Source organism: Ovis canadensis, chromosome 11 (assembly GCF_042477335.2).
Source record: "Ovis canadensis isolate MfBH-ARS-UI-01 breed Bighorn chromosome 11, ARS-UI_OviCan_v2, whole genome shotgun sequence".
Classification (NCBI taxonomy): Eukaryota; Metazoa; Chordata; class Mammalia; order Artiodactyla; family Bovidae; genus Ovis; species Ovis canadensis.
The window spans coordinates 54779755-54798833 of NC_091255.1; the positions used below are offsets into that span (position 1 = coordinate 54779755).

The 19079-nt window shown below is 40.1% G+C and overlaps 1 protein-coding gene across 1 annotated transcript in view; it reads left to right on the top strand.

Annotated features, from left to right (window-relative positions):
* Positions 1-666: 666 nt before the first annotated feature.
* EFCAB3 (EF-hand calcium binding domain 3) overlaps positions 667-19079 on the top strand; it is a 493997-nt gene continuing 475584 nt past the window's right edge. The window contains exons 1-3 of the mRNA XM_069541641.1: positions 667-2505; positions 10807-10913; positions 15123-15283. Of these exons, the coding sequence (XP_069397742.1) occupies positions 10884-10913; positions 15123-15283 (191 nt within the window). The 5' untranslated portion in view covers positions 667-2505; positions 10807-10883. The remainder of the gene's footprint in view (positions 2506-10806; positions 10914-15122; positions 15284-19079) is intronic.

Below are 19079 nucleotides of genomic sequence, written 5' to 3' on the forward strand. Positions count from 1 at the left end.
TTTTGTACATGAACTCCAGGTGGTGCTGGTGGTAAAGAACCTGCCTGCTAGTGCTGGAGACATTCTTGGGTTGGGAAGGCTTGATCCCTGGGTTGGGAAGATCCCTGGAAGAGGGCATGGCAGCCCACTGCAGTATTCTTGCCTGGAGAATCCCCATGGACAGAGGAGCCTGGTGGCTGTCCATAGGGTCACAAAGAGTCAGACATGACTGAAGCGACTTAGCAAACACATGTACTCTCTAGTGTCAGTGGCAAGCTTAGTTGCTCCGTGGCATGTGGAATTTAGCTTCCCAAAGTCCCTAGATGCCACTTCTTGAACAGAAGAGTATTGTGGTGGACAAAACCATTGCCTATGACCACTCCCACCCCCCAGCCAAAAATATCCTTATCTTAATTTCCAGAACCAGTGAATATGCTACTTTTCATACGATAAACTTTTAAGGTTTTGCAGGTGGGTGCAGAGACCTACCTGTCTTGAAGCCACCAAGATAAGTCTTCTTGTATGTAAGTTCCCTTGCTTATTAAACTTTCCATCTACCAAGGTGGAGTGGTCTGCCTCTTTCTTTGGTCTCTCCCTACCCTTCATGTAAGAGAGCTGGTTTCAGATTTCACCTGGGACGCTCTCAAGGTTGCAAACTAACAAGCATCAGCTCAAGTCCAGAGTCTTAGCCTTTAAATACGTCCAGGGGCAGATAGGCTTCTTGGGTGAATCCCTTATATACTTGAGTACAATACTTCTCAGTCTGAAGTCCTGTGAACTAAAGAAAAAAGCTATATGCTTCCTTCATACAACAACCAATGTAAAATGGTGAGACAGGTGGGATAACTGCTAGTCACTCCTGTTCCAACAGGCAGAAAAGAGGAGATGCACAGATGTTCATAGCAATTCTGAAATTCATTCAGGTACAGGTCTGCAGATCACCTTCAAGTCCTCAGAACAATTCTCCGTGGCTCGATGTTTTACCCTCTAGGCCGTCAGTTGTTATTGTTCACTTGCTCAGTTGTGTCCGACTCTTTGCAAGCCCATGAACTGCAGCTCGCCAGGCTTCCCTGTCCTTCACTATCTCCTGGCATTTGCTCAAATTCACATTCATTGAGTCGATGATACCATCCAACCATCTCACCCTCTGTTTCCCCCTTCTCCTTCTGGCCTCAGTCTTTCCCAGCATCATGGTCTTTTTCAATGGGTTGACTCCTTGAATCAGGTGGTCAAAGTACTGGAGCTTTAGTTTCAGCATCAGCCCTTCCAGTGAATATTCAGGGTTGATTTCCTTTCGGATTGACTGGTTTGATCTCCTTGCTGTCCAAGGGACTCTCAAGAGTCTTCCCCAGCACCATAGTTCGAAAGCATCAATTCTTGGGTACTCAGCCTTCTTTATGGTGCAACTCTCACATCCGTACATGACTACTGGAAAACCATAGCTTTGACTATATATATGAACCTTTGTCAACAAAGTAATCTCTGCTTTTTAATATGCTGTTTAGGTTGGTCATAGCTTATCTTCCAAGGAGCAAGTGTCTTTTAATTTCTGGCTGCAGTCACCATCCACAGTGATTTTTGTCTTGCTTCAGTTCAGTTCAGTTCAGTCCCTCAGTCGTGCCCAACTCTTTGTGACCCCATGAATCGCAGCACGCCAGGCCTCCCTGTCCATCACCAACTCCCTGAGTTCACTCAGACTCACGTCCATCGAGTCAGTGATGCCGTCCAGCCATCTCATCCTCGGTCGTCCCCTTCTTCTCCTGCCCCCAATCCCTCCCAGCATCAGAGTCTTTTCCAATGAGTCAACTCTTCGCATGAGGTGGCCAAAGTACTGGAGTCTCAGTCTTGCTTCACTTCAGTTCAGTTGCTCAGTCGTGTTCGACTCGCTTAGTCAACTATTGTTCAGTTTTTTGTTACTGGCAAAGGAATCTAATCCTAATTAATATATACTTGGTGCTATTTGAGGTCTTTGAAACTGAGTAATACAGTATCTAACGAGCTCTTCAATAGATTCAATGCTAAAAAACCTACACGTGTTCAAGATTTTTAAAATATTCACAGTCTGTTGATCAGCATACAGATGGAAGCTGTTGCAATTCTTGCAAATTAGAAATGGAATCTTTATGAATAAGTGGAAAATGGGATGAGTCACTAGGGAATGGAGAGTTTACAAAAATAAAAAACCATGGTCTCAGCACTCAGATTACATATAGACTATTTAGAGAGATAAAATGTATACACTTTTAAAGTACTAAAGAATAATATTCCATTGTGTATATATATGTATATCACGTAATCTTTATCCATTCCTCTGCCGTTGGACATTTAGGTTGCTTCCATGTCCTGCCTGTTGTAACTAGTGCTACAATGGACACTGGGGTGCATGCATCTTTTGAAATTATCATGTTCTCTGGGTATATGCCCAAGAGTGGGACTGCTGGGACATATGGCAGTTTGAACCAGAAAATGGAACAAAATTATGCCATTTGCAGAGATGTGGATGGACCTAGCAATTGTCAGAGCAAAGTAAGTCAGAAAAACAAATATATATTAATGCATATATGTGAAAATGAGAAAAATGGTACACATGAACCTATCGACAAGGCAGAAATAGAGACACAGACGCAGAGGAAAAAAACGTATGGACACCAAGGGGAAAAAGGGAGGGTGGGATGAATTGGGAGGTTGGAATTGACATACATACACCACTATTTATAAAAAAGATAACTAATGAGAAGCTACTGTATAGCACAGGCAACTCTACTCAATGCTCTTGTGGTGACCTAAATGGGACAAAAATCCAAAAAAGTGGGGATACATGTATACGTACTGTTGACTCATTTTGCTGTCCAGCAGAAAATAACACAACACTGTAAAGAAACTATACTCCAATAAAATTTTTTAAAAAGAAGTACTAAAGAATGCCTACAAAGCAGAGTTTAAGACATAAATGAGCACAGCAGTATCACTGAAGGAATTAATTATGGTAACATACTGACTACTTCACACATTTTTGAATTATCATGATCCTGGGAAAACTGAGGCTTAGACACCATGGGTAATTTGCCCCACTGCATACACTAAATAAGTAAGACTTGAGTTTGAACAGATCTGTCTCTAAAGCCCATGATGTTCACCACATGTAAATAATAGAAAGCTCAGGTTGGATCAATGTGAACAATTTTACCTATGTTTGTAAAGAAAGATACTTTAAATTGTAGGGTTTTGGGGTTTTTAAAAACACCCTTTGCTTGAAGGCATTTACAACTATAGTTTAACAAAACTTAAAAATGATTAATTTCATCCAATTGGATTTACACGTTTTAGGGACTGAGGAAAGCCAGGAACAGAGAACTAACGCTGCTTTGCCTTATTTCTTTCACCAATTATCTGCACCCTGCATAAAAAGTTGATTTTCGTAGAAAAACAAAGTATCTCTTCCAAAAGCAGGGTTAGTCCTTTGAAGGGCAGGCTGGAACAAACTTCAGTAAAGTTGTGGGACAACAGCTTCGAGCCACTGTCCTCTAATAAGTAGGAGAAGCAAAGTTGGATGGAACATTTTAGCAGAAAGGGAGGGCCGGAGGTATTCAAAGCATGGATAGAAGATAACATTGAAATGGGACCAGATGGCGTGGGACAGCACATCAGAGAATGAACGGAACTGCCAGAAGAGCAGAGAGCCTGCAGGATGGAGGGAGAAATCCAGGCTCTTGGTGTGCAGAGATGAGCCCCGCCACTCTTGTCCAGGCCGCCGAGCCCTGTCCGGGTGAGGTCACAGGCCCTTATGAATGTCACAGGCCCTTGTGAGGTGGGGCAGACGGGTGTGGCCGTAGCGCTGTCCTGTCCGCGCTAAGGCGGCGGCGATCAGCCGCTCCCTTGAGCCCCGGAGCCTATGCAAAGTGGCGGAGGCAGCAGCAGCCGAGGTTAGCCTGGGTCCCGCGATTGCTCAGCGCAGGCGGCTCAGTGGGCGGAGATTCGAGCGCTGTCAGGTGACCCAGGGGTGGGGCCTCGCTGCAAGGGGGCTCGGGAAGGGAGGCGGAGCTAGAGCGTCGTGCTGAGCTAGGGCTGAGGGGGGGAGGGGGCTGCGTGCGGATGGGGAGACAGCTGAGGGAACGAGGGACAGATTGGGGAGCCATAGCGGGTGATGGTGGGGCCTTCAGGAGCCAGAGGTGGGGAGAGGAGACCTGCTGAGGCGATGGGAAGGAAGGGCCTCTGAGGCTGAGGGAGAGAAGAGTATCACGTGGTGTGAGGGACAAAGTAGAACAGTTCCAGAGTTGGGCGAAAGTTCCAGAAAGGGCAGTGGGGGACGAGCCGGACAGTCAAGTTGCAGAGTGAGGGGTGACTGGACCGGAGCCGGCGGCCCCTCAGCAATGGTGGTGGTTCTGGAAGGGTGGCAGTCACTGTGGTGGGGGACTTTAATGCTTCTTCGCAGACCTTTCGGCTTCCGTTGGAGCACTTGTTTCCGTCTTGCGGGATGATTTTCTTGTCTACTCGTTTGCTTACTTTATCCCTGCTGCTGCTAAGTTGCTTCAGTCGCGTCCGACTCTGTGCGATCCCATAGACGGCAGCCTAGAGAAGTAAACTTCGCAAGAGCAGGGCCTGTTAGAATCCTCCACAGCGCTGGGTTCTGCATGAAGCGGATTTTCACTTAATGTTTGTTATAAACAAAGGCAGCTAGTGGGGGAGGTGTTGATACAAGTTTCATGTTAGTAGCAGTAGATGCAGTGACGCGGTTGTAAGATTGTAGTTAATGGACGTGTGCCGTCAACAAAACGGAAAGAGTGAGCGAGTGAGTGAGGCGTCTCGTGAGGGGCGGTGTGAAAGGAAAGAGTGGAAGGTACTGTGAGGGGTTGACATCCTTAGAAGTAGCCAGTTACTCTGTGAAGGTGGTGATAATTCACCAAGGGAGAAGGTGCAACGCTGAAAGCGTAATGTCAACCTAAAGGCACGAAACAAAATTAAGCCTTGTTTTGGACTTTCGGAGTTGGAATCTTGTTTGTTTTCTGCCTCAGCTCTGCTTCTTGGTTTACTGAGAAGCAGTGGAATTTTGTATATTATCCCTGGACTTTGGATTCCCGGGTGGCTCAGTGGCAAAGAACCTGCCTGGCGATGCAAGAAATGTGGGTTAGATATCTGGGTGGGCAAGAGCCCCTAGCTCACAAAAGAGTTGGACACCACGGAGTGGCTAAATAACAACACAGTATTCCTGAACTTGCGAGTCAGAGATCTGAAGTTTGCTAGTATGTATTTTCTTCTGTACTTTGTGTGGGCAAATCAATCTGTGTGTGTTAGTTTCATCATGTGTAATTAATAATTAAGGGGTTAGACTGGAAAGGTTTGTTCATTCTAGCAGTGTTACGGATTCTGTGATTTCCTGTAACATTACCTGCCCCCAAGCCCTTAGTCATATGTGTTTCCCCCCTCCCCATTTCCATTAAAATATTTATTTAATTGACAATAGTTTACAGAAATAAGAGCAGTTTTTCTTTAATACAGATAGGTATATTTATCTATTTATATTTCTCTTTTTACAAAGTTGAAGCATATCAAATTGTTTTCCCTAAAACTGTAGTGCAAAAAGGAATACTAGGAAACAAATAAATACTGAAATATGTTCATCATTAAGTTATAACCAAGGGCCTTCTGAATCTCAGCAAGGTATATGATTTGGAGAAAGAACATGAGATTTGGAGCCAGGAAACCTGGCCTGCACTGTTTACTTGCTTTGTGTCATAGGCTTATTTCTTAGTAACTCTGAATCTCAGTTCTCCACCTTGAAAACAGGATGATGTTAATTAGTGTTTTGATTTTCTTAGCACACATACCCAGCAGTGGAATTGCTGGATTGTGTTATATTTTTATGTGGGGAACTTCATATTGTTTTCCATAGTGGCTGTACCAATTTACAATCCCAGGAACAGTGTACTTGGGTACACTTTTCTCCACATGCTCACCAACATTTGTTATTTGTAAACTTTGATGATAAGTCATTCTGACAGGTATGAGGTGACTGGGCTATGATCACTTCTTACGCTTTCCTAAATGACTATTTTATAATAATGCCACTCTCCGCAAAACTCCAGCTCACCGCCTCATCTTCATTCTCTGTTGATTACCTTGCTTGCTTTTTCACTAAGAAGACCAAAACAATCAGAGATGATTTCCACAAGCTCCCATTACCAGATCTACTCACCTATTCTACATGCAGTTATGCTCAATTACTCTGCCTTGTCTCTTACTTTTTTTTTTTTAATTTTAATATCTTTAATTCTTACATGCGTTCCCAAACATGAACCCCCCTCCCACCTCGCTCCCCATAACATCTCTCTGGGTCATCCCCATGCACCAGCCCCAAGCATGCTGCATCCTGTGTCAGACATAGACTGGCGATTCAATTCTTACATGATAGTATACATGTTAGAATGCCATTCTCCCAAATCATCCCACCCTCTCCCTCTCCCTCTGAGTCCAAAAGTCCGTTATACACATCTGTGTCTCTTTCCCTGTCTTGCATACAGGGTCATCATTGCCATCTTCCTAAATTCCATATATATGTGTTAGTATACTGTATTGGTGTTTTTCTTTCTGGCTTACTTCACTCTGTATAATCGGCTCCAGTTTCATCCATCTCATCAGAACTGATTCAAATGAATTCTTTTTAACGGCTGAGTAATACTCCATTTTGTATATGTACCACAGCTTTCTTATCCATTCATCTGCTGATGGACGTCTAGGTTGTTTCCGTGTCCTGGCTATTATAAACAGTGCTGCGATGAACATTGGGGTACATGTGTCTCTTTCAATTCTGGTTTCCTCGGTGTGTATGCCCAGCAGTGGGATTGCTGGGTCATACGGTAGTTCTGTTTGCAATTTTTTAAGGAATCTCCACACTGTTCTCCATAGTGGCTGTACTAGTTTGCATTCCCACCAACAGTGTAGGAGGGTTCCCTTTTCTCCACACCCTCTCCAGCATTTATTGCTTGCAGATTTTTGGATCGCAGCCATTCTGACTGGTGTGAAGTGGTACCTCATTGTGGTTTTGATTTGCATTTCTCTAATAATGAGTGATGTTGAGCATCTTTTCATGTGTTTGTTAGCCATCCGTATGTCTTCTTTGGAGAAATGTCTATTTAGTTCTTTGGCCCATTTTTTGATTGGGTCGTTTATTTTTCTGGAATTGAGCTGCATAAGTTGCTTGTATATTTTTGAGATTAGTTGTTTGTCAGTTGCTTCATTTGCTATTATTTTCTCCCATTCAGAAGGTTGTCTTTTCACCTTGCTTATATTTTCCTTTGTTGTGTAGAAGCTTTTAATTTTAATTAGATCCCATTTGTTTATTTTTGCTTTTATTTCCAGTATTCTGGGAGGTGGATCATAGAGGATCCTGCTGTGATTTATGTCTGAGAGTGTTTTGCCTATGTTCTCCTCTAGGAGTTTTATAGTTTCTGATCTTACATTTAGATCTTTAATCCATTTTGAGTTTATTTTTGTGTGCGGTGTTAGAAAGTGATCTAGTTTCATTCTTTTACAAGTGGTTGACCAGTTTTCCCAGCACCACTTGTTAAAGAGATTGTCTTTACTCCATTGTATATTCTTGCCTCCTTTGTCAAAGATAAGGTGTCCATATGTGTGTGGATTTATCTCTGGGCTTTCTATTTTGTTCCATTGATCTATATGTCTGTCTTTGTGCCAGTACCATACTGTCTTGATGACTGTGGCTTTGTAGTAGAGCCTGAAGTCAGGCAAGTTGATTCCTCTTGTCTCTTACTTTTATGAATATGTTCTTAGCTAAGGCCAGATCCTCCCTTATGTCCTAAATCCTGTTTCTTTTCTTCTACTTGAGAATATTGTTCCAGTAATTACCCCCTCCTATATGATCAGTTTTTGCTTCTCTGCTAGTTTATTTCCATCAGCATATGAATATGCCTTTATTTTTCCCCATCTTAAAACCTCATAGCCGTGCTTACCTCTCATCTGCTACCTCATTTCTCTTTCCCTTTATAGAATAACTCCTAGACTTGTCTCATATTTCTGTCCGCCATTCTCTCTTCAACTCACTCCAGGGATATTATTTCCTTATCATAACACCCAGATGGCTCCTCTTAGGGTAGTTGGTGTCCTCTATGTTGCAGGATCTAGTGAATCATTTAGTACTCATCTTACTTGACTTAGTAGCAACATTTGTCACAGCTGATTACTCATTCTTTTGGACTACTTTTTTCACTTGGCTTTCAGGAACCCAAGACCCACCGGATTTTCTTACTTGTAGAATCCAGAGTGATCCTTTCAGAAAGGACTTTAGGTCATGCTATTTCCCTGCTCAAAATTCTCCTATGGCTTCCTGTCTTCTCAGAGTACAGGCCAAAATTCCTGCTATAATCCAGGAGCCCTTCATGATCTGCCTCCCTTCCTTTACCACTCTGATCCCCTCTCCCTCCTTTCTTTCCCCTTTGCAGGGTTTCAGCCTCATGGGTCTTCCTACCATTTCAGAACATTCAAACTCCTTCTGGCTTTGGAGCCTTTGTACTTACTTTTTTCTCTGACTGAAATGCACTTCCCTAAGTTATGCGTTGGCTCCCCACTTTTACTCCTTCAGGTGTATACTCTTTAAGTCTCCTGCTCTGTAAGGTCTTCTTTGCCTATCACATCTACTCTTTGTATCTCTTCCCCTACACCGCATTTAATATTCCTTTCACTGTTTTACATTTTCCCCCTTAGTACTTGTCACAGATATTATGCTATGTATTTTATTTATATATTTTATTGTTTCTCTCCCTGGTTAGAATGTAAGCTCCGTGAGGGCAGTTTTTGTTTTTCTCTTTTGTTCACTGCTTTATCCCCAGAGCCTGGAAGAAAGCCTTGCACATAGAAAGTGTGCAGTGTATATGTGCTGAATTTATGGATGGAGGGATGGAATGGATTGGAGAAAAGGGATACGACTTTTTAAATTTTTCTTGGTTTGCCCTTGCAAGTTCACATATCTGTCGTAAGATTCAAAGAGTTGAGAAACAATTGTGTTGTCACAGTTATGGGGAAGAGACTTCCTGTGCTATCTTTTCTCTTAGCTTGGAGAGAGTTATGTGGTATCCAGTTTATACAGCAGCTTGAGACCTGCTAACTTTTTGATAATGTGATCAATAATTATGAAACAGTTCTTCATTTCAAAGTTTATTTGTCAGGCTTACTCTGCTTAATTAAGTACTTTGATAACCTAAGAGTTCTTGGTATGTAAGCTCAGAAGGGACTGAATTCCTTTCTTGCTCCCTCTCTCCCTCCCTTCCTCCCTCCCTCCTTCCCTCCCTCCCTTCTTTCACTCTTTCTTTCCTCCTTCCTCCCCTCCCTCTCTTCTCTGCTTCTCTCCTCCCCTCCCTTCTTTCCTACCACCCTTTTTTCTTTCCTTCTTTTGCGATGCCTTTATAGCACTATGCTTGGTTCTGTGAGAAATAATTCAAAGAATGATGAGATACCAGCCCATTCTTTAGAAATGTAGACTTTAGTTGGTGTAAGAATTATACATATGATAATTAAATAAAAATACAAGGCAAATGATTAATGCAAGTTGAATAATGAAAACAATAAGAATACTGAAGACAGTAAGTGCTATGCTAAGAAGTTTAAAGGTGAAGATTAAACTGGTTAGAGAAGTTTTAGAAGAGGTTACGTAGAGTGGTTTGCTGGGGAGACCTATAAAACCTCTAATGTCTTCTGAGATGCATATTTTTAATGTGGTTTCATTTTATTTTTAACACATTTTGAATTCCAGGAATTTTGGACATACCACATTCAACAGTAATTATAATTACATATTATAGAAATATTTAAAAATACTGTCTGTTAGAATATTAATACAGTTAAACTTTACAATATGAAAAAGACACTAATAATTGCAACTAACAATGTAATGTAGCTAGCAATGTAATAAACCGTGACTCAGATATGAGTATTGGATTGGTAGCTCAGACAGTAAAGAACCTGCCTGCAATGCAAGAGACCTGGGCTCAAACCCTGGGTCGGGAAGATCCCCTGGAGAAGTGAATGGCTACCCTCTCAAGTATTCTTGTCTGCAGAATTCCATGGACAGAGGAGCCTGGTGGGTTACAGTTCATGGGGTCACGAAGAGTCGGGCATGACTGAGCTACTAACGCACTTGGATCAGATATGATTAAAATATATTGTGAAAAATTTGGGAAATTTCTAAAGTTGGTTATCACATTTACATAGTATGGAACTGGATAAAACATTTTTTTGTTTGCAACAGTATTGTTTTGAGAGTCAGTGTTGTGTGATGCTGAAGACCTCAGGCTATAGGGTGCCTGAATTCAAAATCTGATACTACTATTTGTTGGCTGTGGAGTCTTGGGCAATTTGATCTAAGTTTTTATTTTCCTCATCTGTAAAATAGAAATAATGGTAATTCCTTGAAAGCTAATTGGGAGGAATAAATGAAATAATGCAGGTTGAAGTGTTTATCATAATGTTTAATAGACAGTAAATATTAAATAATGTTAGCAATTACTACTTATGTTAGTTCTGCTTAACTGGGTTTGTTTGAATAAATAAATATTATTGAATTTTCTGCTTTTCATGCCATTCAGATTTGGATTTCTCTACTCCTTATACCACAAAGTTTAAGGGACTGGATGATCTCCTGTGATTTATGATATATTAACTGCTTTTTCTAGCTTTTGTATATGTATCTGAGTTAGGAAATGTGTATTAGGTTTTGTGCTATAAGTGAATATTACATTAGAATAATAGCTTCAGGTAGTTTAATTACTTACATCTCCTAAACAAGGATATGATTTTTTATTCTTCTTTTTTTGGCAGGAAATCATTTTGTGCTATTGTTCATTCATACTTGTTCATCGAGTCTTCAAGGGCAGAATTTACCTCTAAACAGAAAGATGGAAACTAAAGGTCATTTATTTTTCCAGGTATTTTTTAAAACAGTTTGTAAAGATTCCTTCTTTTTCTTCCTGAAAAATTTGTTTACATTACTTCACATCTATAATCAGTAAGCAGATTCATAGCAACATAGTCACACGATCTTGCTTAAAAACTGAGGTGACTTTTGAACTGCTTTAGTGGAAATATATTGAACTCTCATCCTAGCAACCCATGTAGTGTCAAGAGATCTGTAATGTATGATAAAACTTATTTGGGTGGGGAGGGACAGACACAATTTTTCTGGAGACCGAAGGATTTAAACCTACGTCAGAGATTGTAAACAATGTAATTAATAACATGGCAGTCTAACCAAAAGCTAAAAGATAATTTGCTGGTGGCTCAGTGGTAAAGAATCTGCCTGCTAAAGCAGGAGATGCAGATTTGACCCCTGGGTGGGGGAGATCCCCTGGAGCAGGAAATTGCAACCCATTCTTGCCTGGAAGATTCCACAGGCAGAGGAGCCTGGTGGGCAAGAGTCCACGGAGTCGTAAAAGAGTCAAATATGACTTAGCCACTAAACAACAACAACAATTTAAAGGATACCAAGTGTCTCTAGTCTTCTTATCTGTGATTCAGGGGATATGCTTATCTGTTGGCCAGTATCATGTCAATAAAAAACCAAATCTGGGCTTATTATTGAGAGACTTTGTTCAAAAGGATTATTGTAAGGGAGGAAAGAGACTGCTGAAATAGGAGGAGGGGGGACTAACTGAAATAGGGACCACAAGATCTGTAAGCATCTCAAGGACTAGGCAAAACATTTTCTTTTTAAGTTTTATTTTATTATTTAAAATTTTTATTGTGTATTGGAGTATAGTTGATTGATGTTCTGTTAGTTTAAGGTGTACAACAAAGTGATTAAAAGAATGTTCTTTTATTGAGAGTGTGAACAAGGTTAGGTGCTAGAATCGGGTTTGATACCTGGGTGGGGAAGGGGATCCCTGGAGAAGGAAATGGCAGCCTTCTCCAGTATTCTTGCCTGGAAAATTACATGGACAGAGGAACCTGGCAGGCTGTAGTCCATGGAGTCACAAACAGTTGGACACTACTGAGTGAGCATGAAGAAGGCTAGGAAGAATTGGTTATGGGGAAATGGGATGATAGAGTAGCATGATCAGATAAAGAGATTAGAGAAAGAGGCCAGCCTGTTCTCTAGAGGGACTTCCTGCTCACTGGCTCAGGGTGGTGGTGGTGGTGTTCATTCGTTCAGTTGTATCCAACTCTTTGCGACCCCATGGACTGCAGCATGCCAGACTTCCCTGTCCTTCACCATCTCCTAGAGCTTGTTCAGACTCATGTCCATTGAGTCAGTGATACCATCCAACCATCTCATCCTCTGTCGAGATGCTTCAGGGTGAGGGTAGGCCAAAGTTCAGGGGCTTGGAGGAAGGAGAGAAGCTTAACCAAACCTTGCTTAGTAAGTGTTTTGTCCTGATAAATTGGTGGGGATGAGACAGTTCAGCTAATCATTTGTGAGGCAAAGAAAGGAAATTTTGAAGATGTTTGGCCTTGTCATAGGTAAATGGGGGGTAAATGAGAGGTATGTAGTAAGTCTTATCTAAATCATTTGAGGATTGGTGGTTCTTTGCAGCCAGCTGTTATCCAGAACACAAAGGAGTGAGGAAATTCTTTTAAATTTCACTGTTTTTTTCAGAAGCACAAGGCTCAGGTGAAATTTAACATTGTCACTTGAGTCTTAATCTTTTAAATTTATTATCTTAGTGGATCTGGTGTCACCATATAATATAGGTACATATTACATGTACCTCTACAGTAATCCAAAATATAATTTCAGAACTTTTTGCTAATTACTGAAGGCTGGATATGTCTAGACCTTTAGGCTCAGACGGTAAAGAATCTGCCTGTAATGTGGGAGACATTCATTACATTCAGTCTTTGGGTAGGGAAGATCCCCTGGAGAAGGAAATGGCAACCCACTCCAGTATTCTTGCCTGGAGAATTCCATGGACAGAGGATCCTGGTGGGCTACAGTACAGTCCATGTGGTCGAAAAGAGTCGGACACAACTGAGCGACTAACACTTCACTTTGGCTAATTACTGGGACATATATGTTGTTGATGGTTCCCTTATAAACTGATTTTGAAGATAAATTCTTAAATATTAAAAATTAACAATATCAAAATATCATACCAGTTTATTTCCTTAAGCTATCTAGTTTGTATTTTACAGATGGTTCACCTTTAACAGTAAAGTTTTAGAGATTCTTTTCTTCCTCTGTTACAGTTTCTACTCGCTATCTCTTTCTGTTCATCTGAACTTTGATAACAGATTTTTGTTCCCCTCCGTCTTAAAATTTTTTTTTAATTAATTAATTTCTGGCTATGCTGGGTCTTCATTGCTGCATGAGGGCTTCCCCTGGTTGTGGCAAGCAGGGGCTACTCTCTAGTTGTGGTGTGCAGGTTTCTCGTTACGGTGCTTCTGGTGTGGAGCATGGGCTCTAGGCGCTCAGGCTCAGTGGTTGTAGCACATGAGCTCTAGAGTGTGGAGGCTTCAGTAGTTGTGGCACACAGGTTTAGTTGCCCTGTGGCATATGGTATCTTCCCAGACCAGGGATTGAAGCCATGTCCCCTACACTGGCAGGCAGAACCCATGTCCCTGCACTGAACCACCAGGGAAGTGCTAGAATTGATTCTTGATGTTGTACATTCTATGGGATTGGACAAATGTGTGATGACATGTAGCCACTATTAAAATGTTATATAGAATATTAATAGTTTCACTGCCCTAAAATCCTCTGTGCTTTGCCTATTAATCTCTTCTCACCCCACCTACTCCCACTAGCAACCACCGATCTTTTCATTATCCCCAAAGCTTTGCCTTTTCCAGAACGTCATATAGTTGGAATCATACAGTATGTAGCTTTTACAGATTGGCTGCCTTCACTTAGAAGTAAACATTTAAGATTCTGCCATGTCTTTTCATGGCTTGCTAGCTCATTTCTTTTTAACACTGATGGCACCCCATTCCAGTACTCTTGCCTGGAAAACCCCATGGATGGAGGAGCCTGGTAGGCTGCAGACCATGGGGTCGCTAAGAGTTGGACACGACTGAGCGACTTCACTTTGACTTTTCACTTTCATGCATTGGAGAAGGAAATGGCAACCCACTCTAGTATTCTTGCCTAGAGAATCCCAAGGATGGGGGAGCCTGGTGGGCTGCCGTCTATGGGGTCTCACAGAGTCGGACATGACTGAAGTGACTTAGCAGCAGTATTCCATGATCTGAATGTACCACAGTTTATCTATCCTTTGATGTACGGAAGAACATCTTAGTGTTTTTTTTTTTTTTATTACAAGTTTTGGCTATTATGAACAAAGCTATAAATGTCTATGTTCAGGTTTTTGTGTGGATATACGTTTTCAACTCCTCAGGGTAAATATGGAAAAGTACAATTGCTGAATTCTATGGTAAGAGTATGTTTAGTTTTATAAGACACTGTCAAATTGTCTTTCAAAATATCTATGCCATTTTACATTCCCATCAGCAATGAATGGGAGTTCCTCTTGCTTCACATTCTTGTCATCACTTGGTATTGTCTATGTTTTTGATTTTGGCCATTCTAATAGATGTGCAGTGGTATCTTGACATTTCAGTTTGTGATTCCCTAATGATGTGATGTTGAACATCTTTTCATGTGCCTGTTTGCCATCTGTTTATCTTCTTTGGTGAGGTGTCTGTTAAGATCTTTTGCCTATTTTTTAATTAGGTTGTTCTTTTTCTTGTTGAGCTTTAAGAGTTCTTTGTATAGTTTTGAATATACAAAATAAACATACTATGAATACAGGCCCTTATCAGAAATGTCTTTTGCAAATATTTTCTCCCAGCCTATGGGTTGTCCTTCTATCCTCTTGACAGTGTCTTTTGCAAAGCAGAAGTTTTAGTTAATGAAGTTAAGTTTAATGGTGCCATAAGAACTAGATTCAGTGAGTGTTAGATATATTCATGAATGCTGCACATTTGTAGCTGCATAGTGCACTAAGAAAAGTTGGAGTCATTTAGAATATATGCCTAATCCAAATTAATGCATTAAGTAGCTCTTTTCAACAAAATTCTTTTTGGTAGCACCATTTTGGAGAGAGTATTGATCTAGAGTGAATGATTTGACTCAGAATGTCATATTTAATTTATGTATGCAGAGAGAACATGGCTGACAGTGTCTTTTGATTGCTCTCCAGGGGGAAGAAAATACTGATTCATCAGATGATGACCGTAATTCTTCTGCAGCTGACTTATTATCAAGAGATATTGACAGCAAAAAGTACATAAAGTTTTCTAAAACAACAGAGAAGAGAATTTCACCTGAAATTAGGGGTTTGAGCCCAGAACACACAAAAAAGTAAGTTGAACTGTGAACTTACTTAATTGAATTATACTTTTGCCAGTTTAAGAGAACCGAAAATGTAACTCATGTGTTCTCGTAATGTACTAAATATAGAGGATCATGCATATTGCTGAGCATTCTTTTAGGAGCATGGTTTTAATTCCTAATTAACTTCTCATATTTTTCTCACTTCTCTCACAGCCATGTGGAGGCCTATAAGCTATCATAGTTTTCCAGTAATGAGGCCATTATCCATATATCTGTCTGGTTTTTTTTTGACAAAATTGTAATTTATTTAAATATACGGTGTGGTGATTTAGTGTATGTATTCATTGTGAAATGACTACCCCCATTGAATTAGTTAACACATTCATCACCTCACATATTTACATCATCATTATCATCATTATTGTTTTGGTGAGAACAGAAGTTCTGATCTCAGCAAATTTTAGTTCTGCAGTACAGGATTACTAACTAGTCACCTTGTGACTTTAAAAAAAAATAATGTATAAGTGACATAGCATTTGTCTTTCTCTGTTTGACTTATTTCACTTTGCATAATGCCATCAAGGTCCATCCATGTTATTTCCTTCTTTCTCATGGCTAAATAGTATTCCATTGTTTATATTTACCACATCTTTATTTGGAGAAGGAAATGGCAGTCCACTCCAGTACTCTTGCCTGGAGAATTTCAAGGACAGAGGAGCCTGGCGGGCTACAGTCCATGGGATCTCAAAGAGTCATACATGACTGTGTAACTAACTTTCACTTTCACTTTTCTTTAACTATTAATCTGTTGACAGACACTTATATAGTTTTCATATCTTAGCTATTGTGGATAATACTGCAGTGAACATGGGAATGCATATATCTCTGAGATCTTGTTTTCATTTCTTTTGGATATATACCCAGAAATAGAACTGCTGGATCATTTTATGGTTCTGTGTTTAATTTTTAAAATTTGGGAACGCATGTAAGAATTAAAGATATTAAAATTTAAAAAATAAAAAACTAAAAAAAATAAAAAAAATAAAAATTAAAAAAAAACCTTTTATTTATTATTTATTTCTGGCTGTACTGGGTCTTTGTTGGTGCATGGGCTTTTCTCTAGTTGCAGTGTGTAGGTTTCTATTTAGAATGGCTTTTCTTGTTGTGGAACATGCAATCTAGAGTGTGTGGGTTTCAGTAGTTGCAGCACGTGGGCTCAGTGGTTGTGGTTCCCTGGCTCTAGAGCAAAGGCTTAATAGTTGTGGCACATGAACTAAGTTGCTCTGTGGCATGTGGGATCTTCCTGACCCAGGGATCGAACCCCTGTCTCCAGCATTGGCAGGCAGATTCTTTACCACTGAGCCACCAGGGAAGCCCTGTGTTTAAGTTTTTTTAAGGAACCTCTCCATACTGTTTTCTATAGTGACTGTACCAACTAATATTCCCACCAACAGTGTACAAGGTTCTCATTTATCTACATCCTTGCCAACTCTAGTTATCTCCTGTCTTTGTAATGGTGACCATTCTAACAGGTGTGAGGTGATACCTCACAGTGATTTTGATGTTAATTTCCCTGATGATGAGTGATGTCGAGCACCTTTTCATATATTTGTTGGTCATTGGTATGTCTTCTTTGGAGAAATGTCTATTCAAGTCTTTGCCCATTTTTAATTGGGTCATTTCTTCATTTGCTTTGGGTTATATGAGTTGCTTATGTATTTTGAACATTAACTCATCAGATATATGGTTTGCAAATATTTTCTCTCATTCCCTAGGTTACCTTTTCATTTTGCCAATATTTTCCTTTGCTGAGGAGAAACTTTTTAGTTTGATATAGTCCCACTTGTTTATTTTGCTTTTATTTTTGGTATCAATTGAAAAATCATTGCTAAGACTGATGTCAAAGACATTTGTTTTCTTCTAGGAGTTACACAGATTCTTTACCAAGATTGTTTTAGCTTTTTGAAGTCTTCTGTAGTTCCATACAGATTTTAGGATTGTTTGTTTTATTTCTGTGAAAAATGGCATTGGAATTTGGATGAGAATTGCTTCGAATTCATAGTTGACTTTAGATAGTAATGACATTTTAACAATATTAGTACTTCCAAACCATGAACACAGAATATCTTGCCATTATTTGTAATCTTCTTCAATGTCTTTCATCAGTGTTTGTAGTTTTCAGTGTACAGATCTTTTACCTCCTTGGTTAAATTTATTCCTAAGTGTTTTATTCCTTTTGATTATGTAAATAGGGTTGTTTTCTTAATTTCTCTTTCTGATACTTCATTGTTAGTGGATAGAAGTGCAGTTGATTTTGTATATTAATTTTATATTCTGCAACTTTATTGAATTTGTGTGTTAGTTATAGCAGTTTTTTTTGGTGTAGTCTTTAAGGTTTTTCTGTGTATAAAATCATGCTGTCTGAAAACACAATTTAACTTCCTATTCTGATTTGAATGTCTTTCTTTTTTTTCTTGCCTAATTGCTCTGGCTAGGACTTCCAGTTAAATAAAAGTGGTGAGACAGGGCACCCTTGTCTTATTTCTGATCTTAGAGCAAAAGCTTTCAACTTTTCACTTTCAACATCACAGTATGATGTTAGCTCTGGGCTTGTCATATATGGCTTTATTATGTTGAGGTACATTCCTTCTAAACCTATTTTGTTGAGCGTTTTTATCATAAATAAATATTGAGTTTTGTCAAATTTCTCCATCCATTGAGATGATCATGTAATTATTATCCTTCATTTTATTAGTGTGGTTGTGTTAGGAAAAGCCTAAGTTCTCCTGTTTATCTCCTTTACTTTCATGCTACCACACTAACACTTCTGACACCAGATGTGTGGATTTCCCCCCACACCAAGAAATTCTGTGATACCAGCTGGGTATCCTACAATTTAACTAAATTCTGTTGCTATCTAGCTGCAGATAGTGCCAGATCCCACAGATTAAGGGTTCAGAGCCATGAGACTGCCCCACCCCCATTTCATCTTACAGTCTCAAGTGGTAGGTCCTCAGGTTACTTCTGTCTGACTTGGTTATAAATCAGAGGTCCCTATGACCCCTCCTCAGGTTTGATTAATTTCTAGAAGAGCTCAGAAAGCTCAGGGAAACACTTAACTTACATTTACCAGTTTATTAAAAAAACGTGATAGAAGATACAGATGAATAGCCAGATAAAGAGATACATTGGGAGAGGTCTGGGAGGGTCTCAGATGAAGGAGCTCTGTCCTCGTGGAGTTGGAGTGTATCATCTTCCCAGTATGGGGATATGTTCAAGAACCTATAAAGCTCTCCAGAGAGGGTAGAGGACTGTAAATGGAGTTAATAATTGGTCATGCCTACATGGGGGGAGGCCTCTAAAAAACTCCCAATAGTATGGAGTTCAGAGATCTTTCAGGTTGGTGAAAACATCCACATACCAGGAAGGGTAATGCACCCTAACTCCATGGGAACTTAATTTCCTGCAACTATGATCCTTCAAGACCTTATCTTATATATCTCTTCATCTGGCTATTCATCTGTATAATTTTTCATGTCCTTTAATAAACTGGTAAGCATATGTAACTGTTCTGAGTTCTTGAGTCCCTCAAGCAAAATAATGAAACCTAAGGTATGGCTTGTGAGAACTTCTGATTTATAGCCAGTTGGTCAGAAGCCCAGGTGAAAGATGGGCCTGCAGTTGATATCTGAGGTAGGGTGGGGAAGTCTTGTGGAATTGAGCCTTTACCCTGTGGAATCTGAAAGTATTTCCAGGAAGAGTTGACTCATTGGAAAAGACTCTGATGTTGGGAGGGATTAGGGGCAGGAGGAGAAGGGGACGA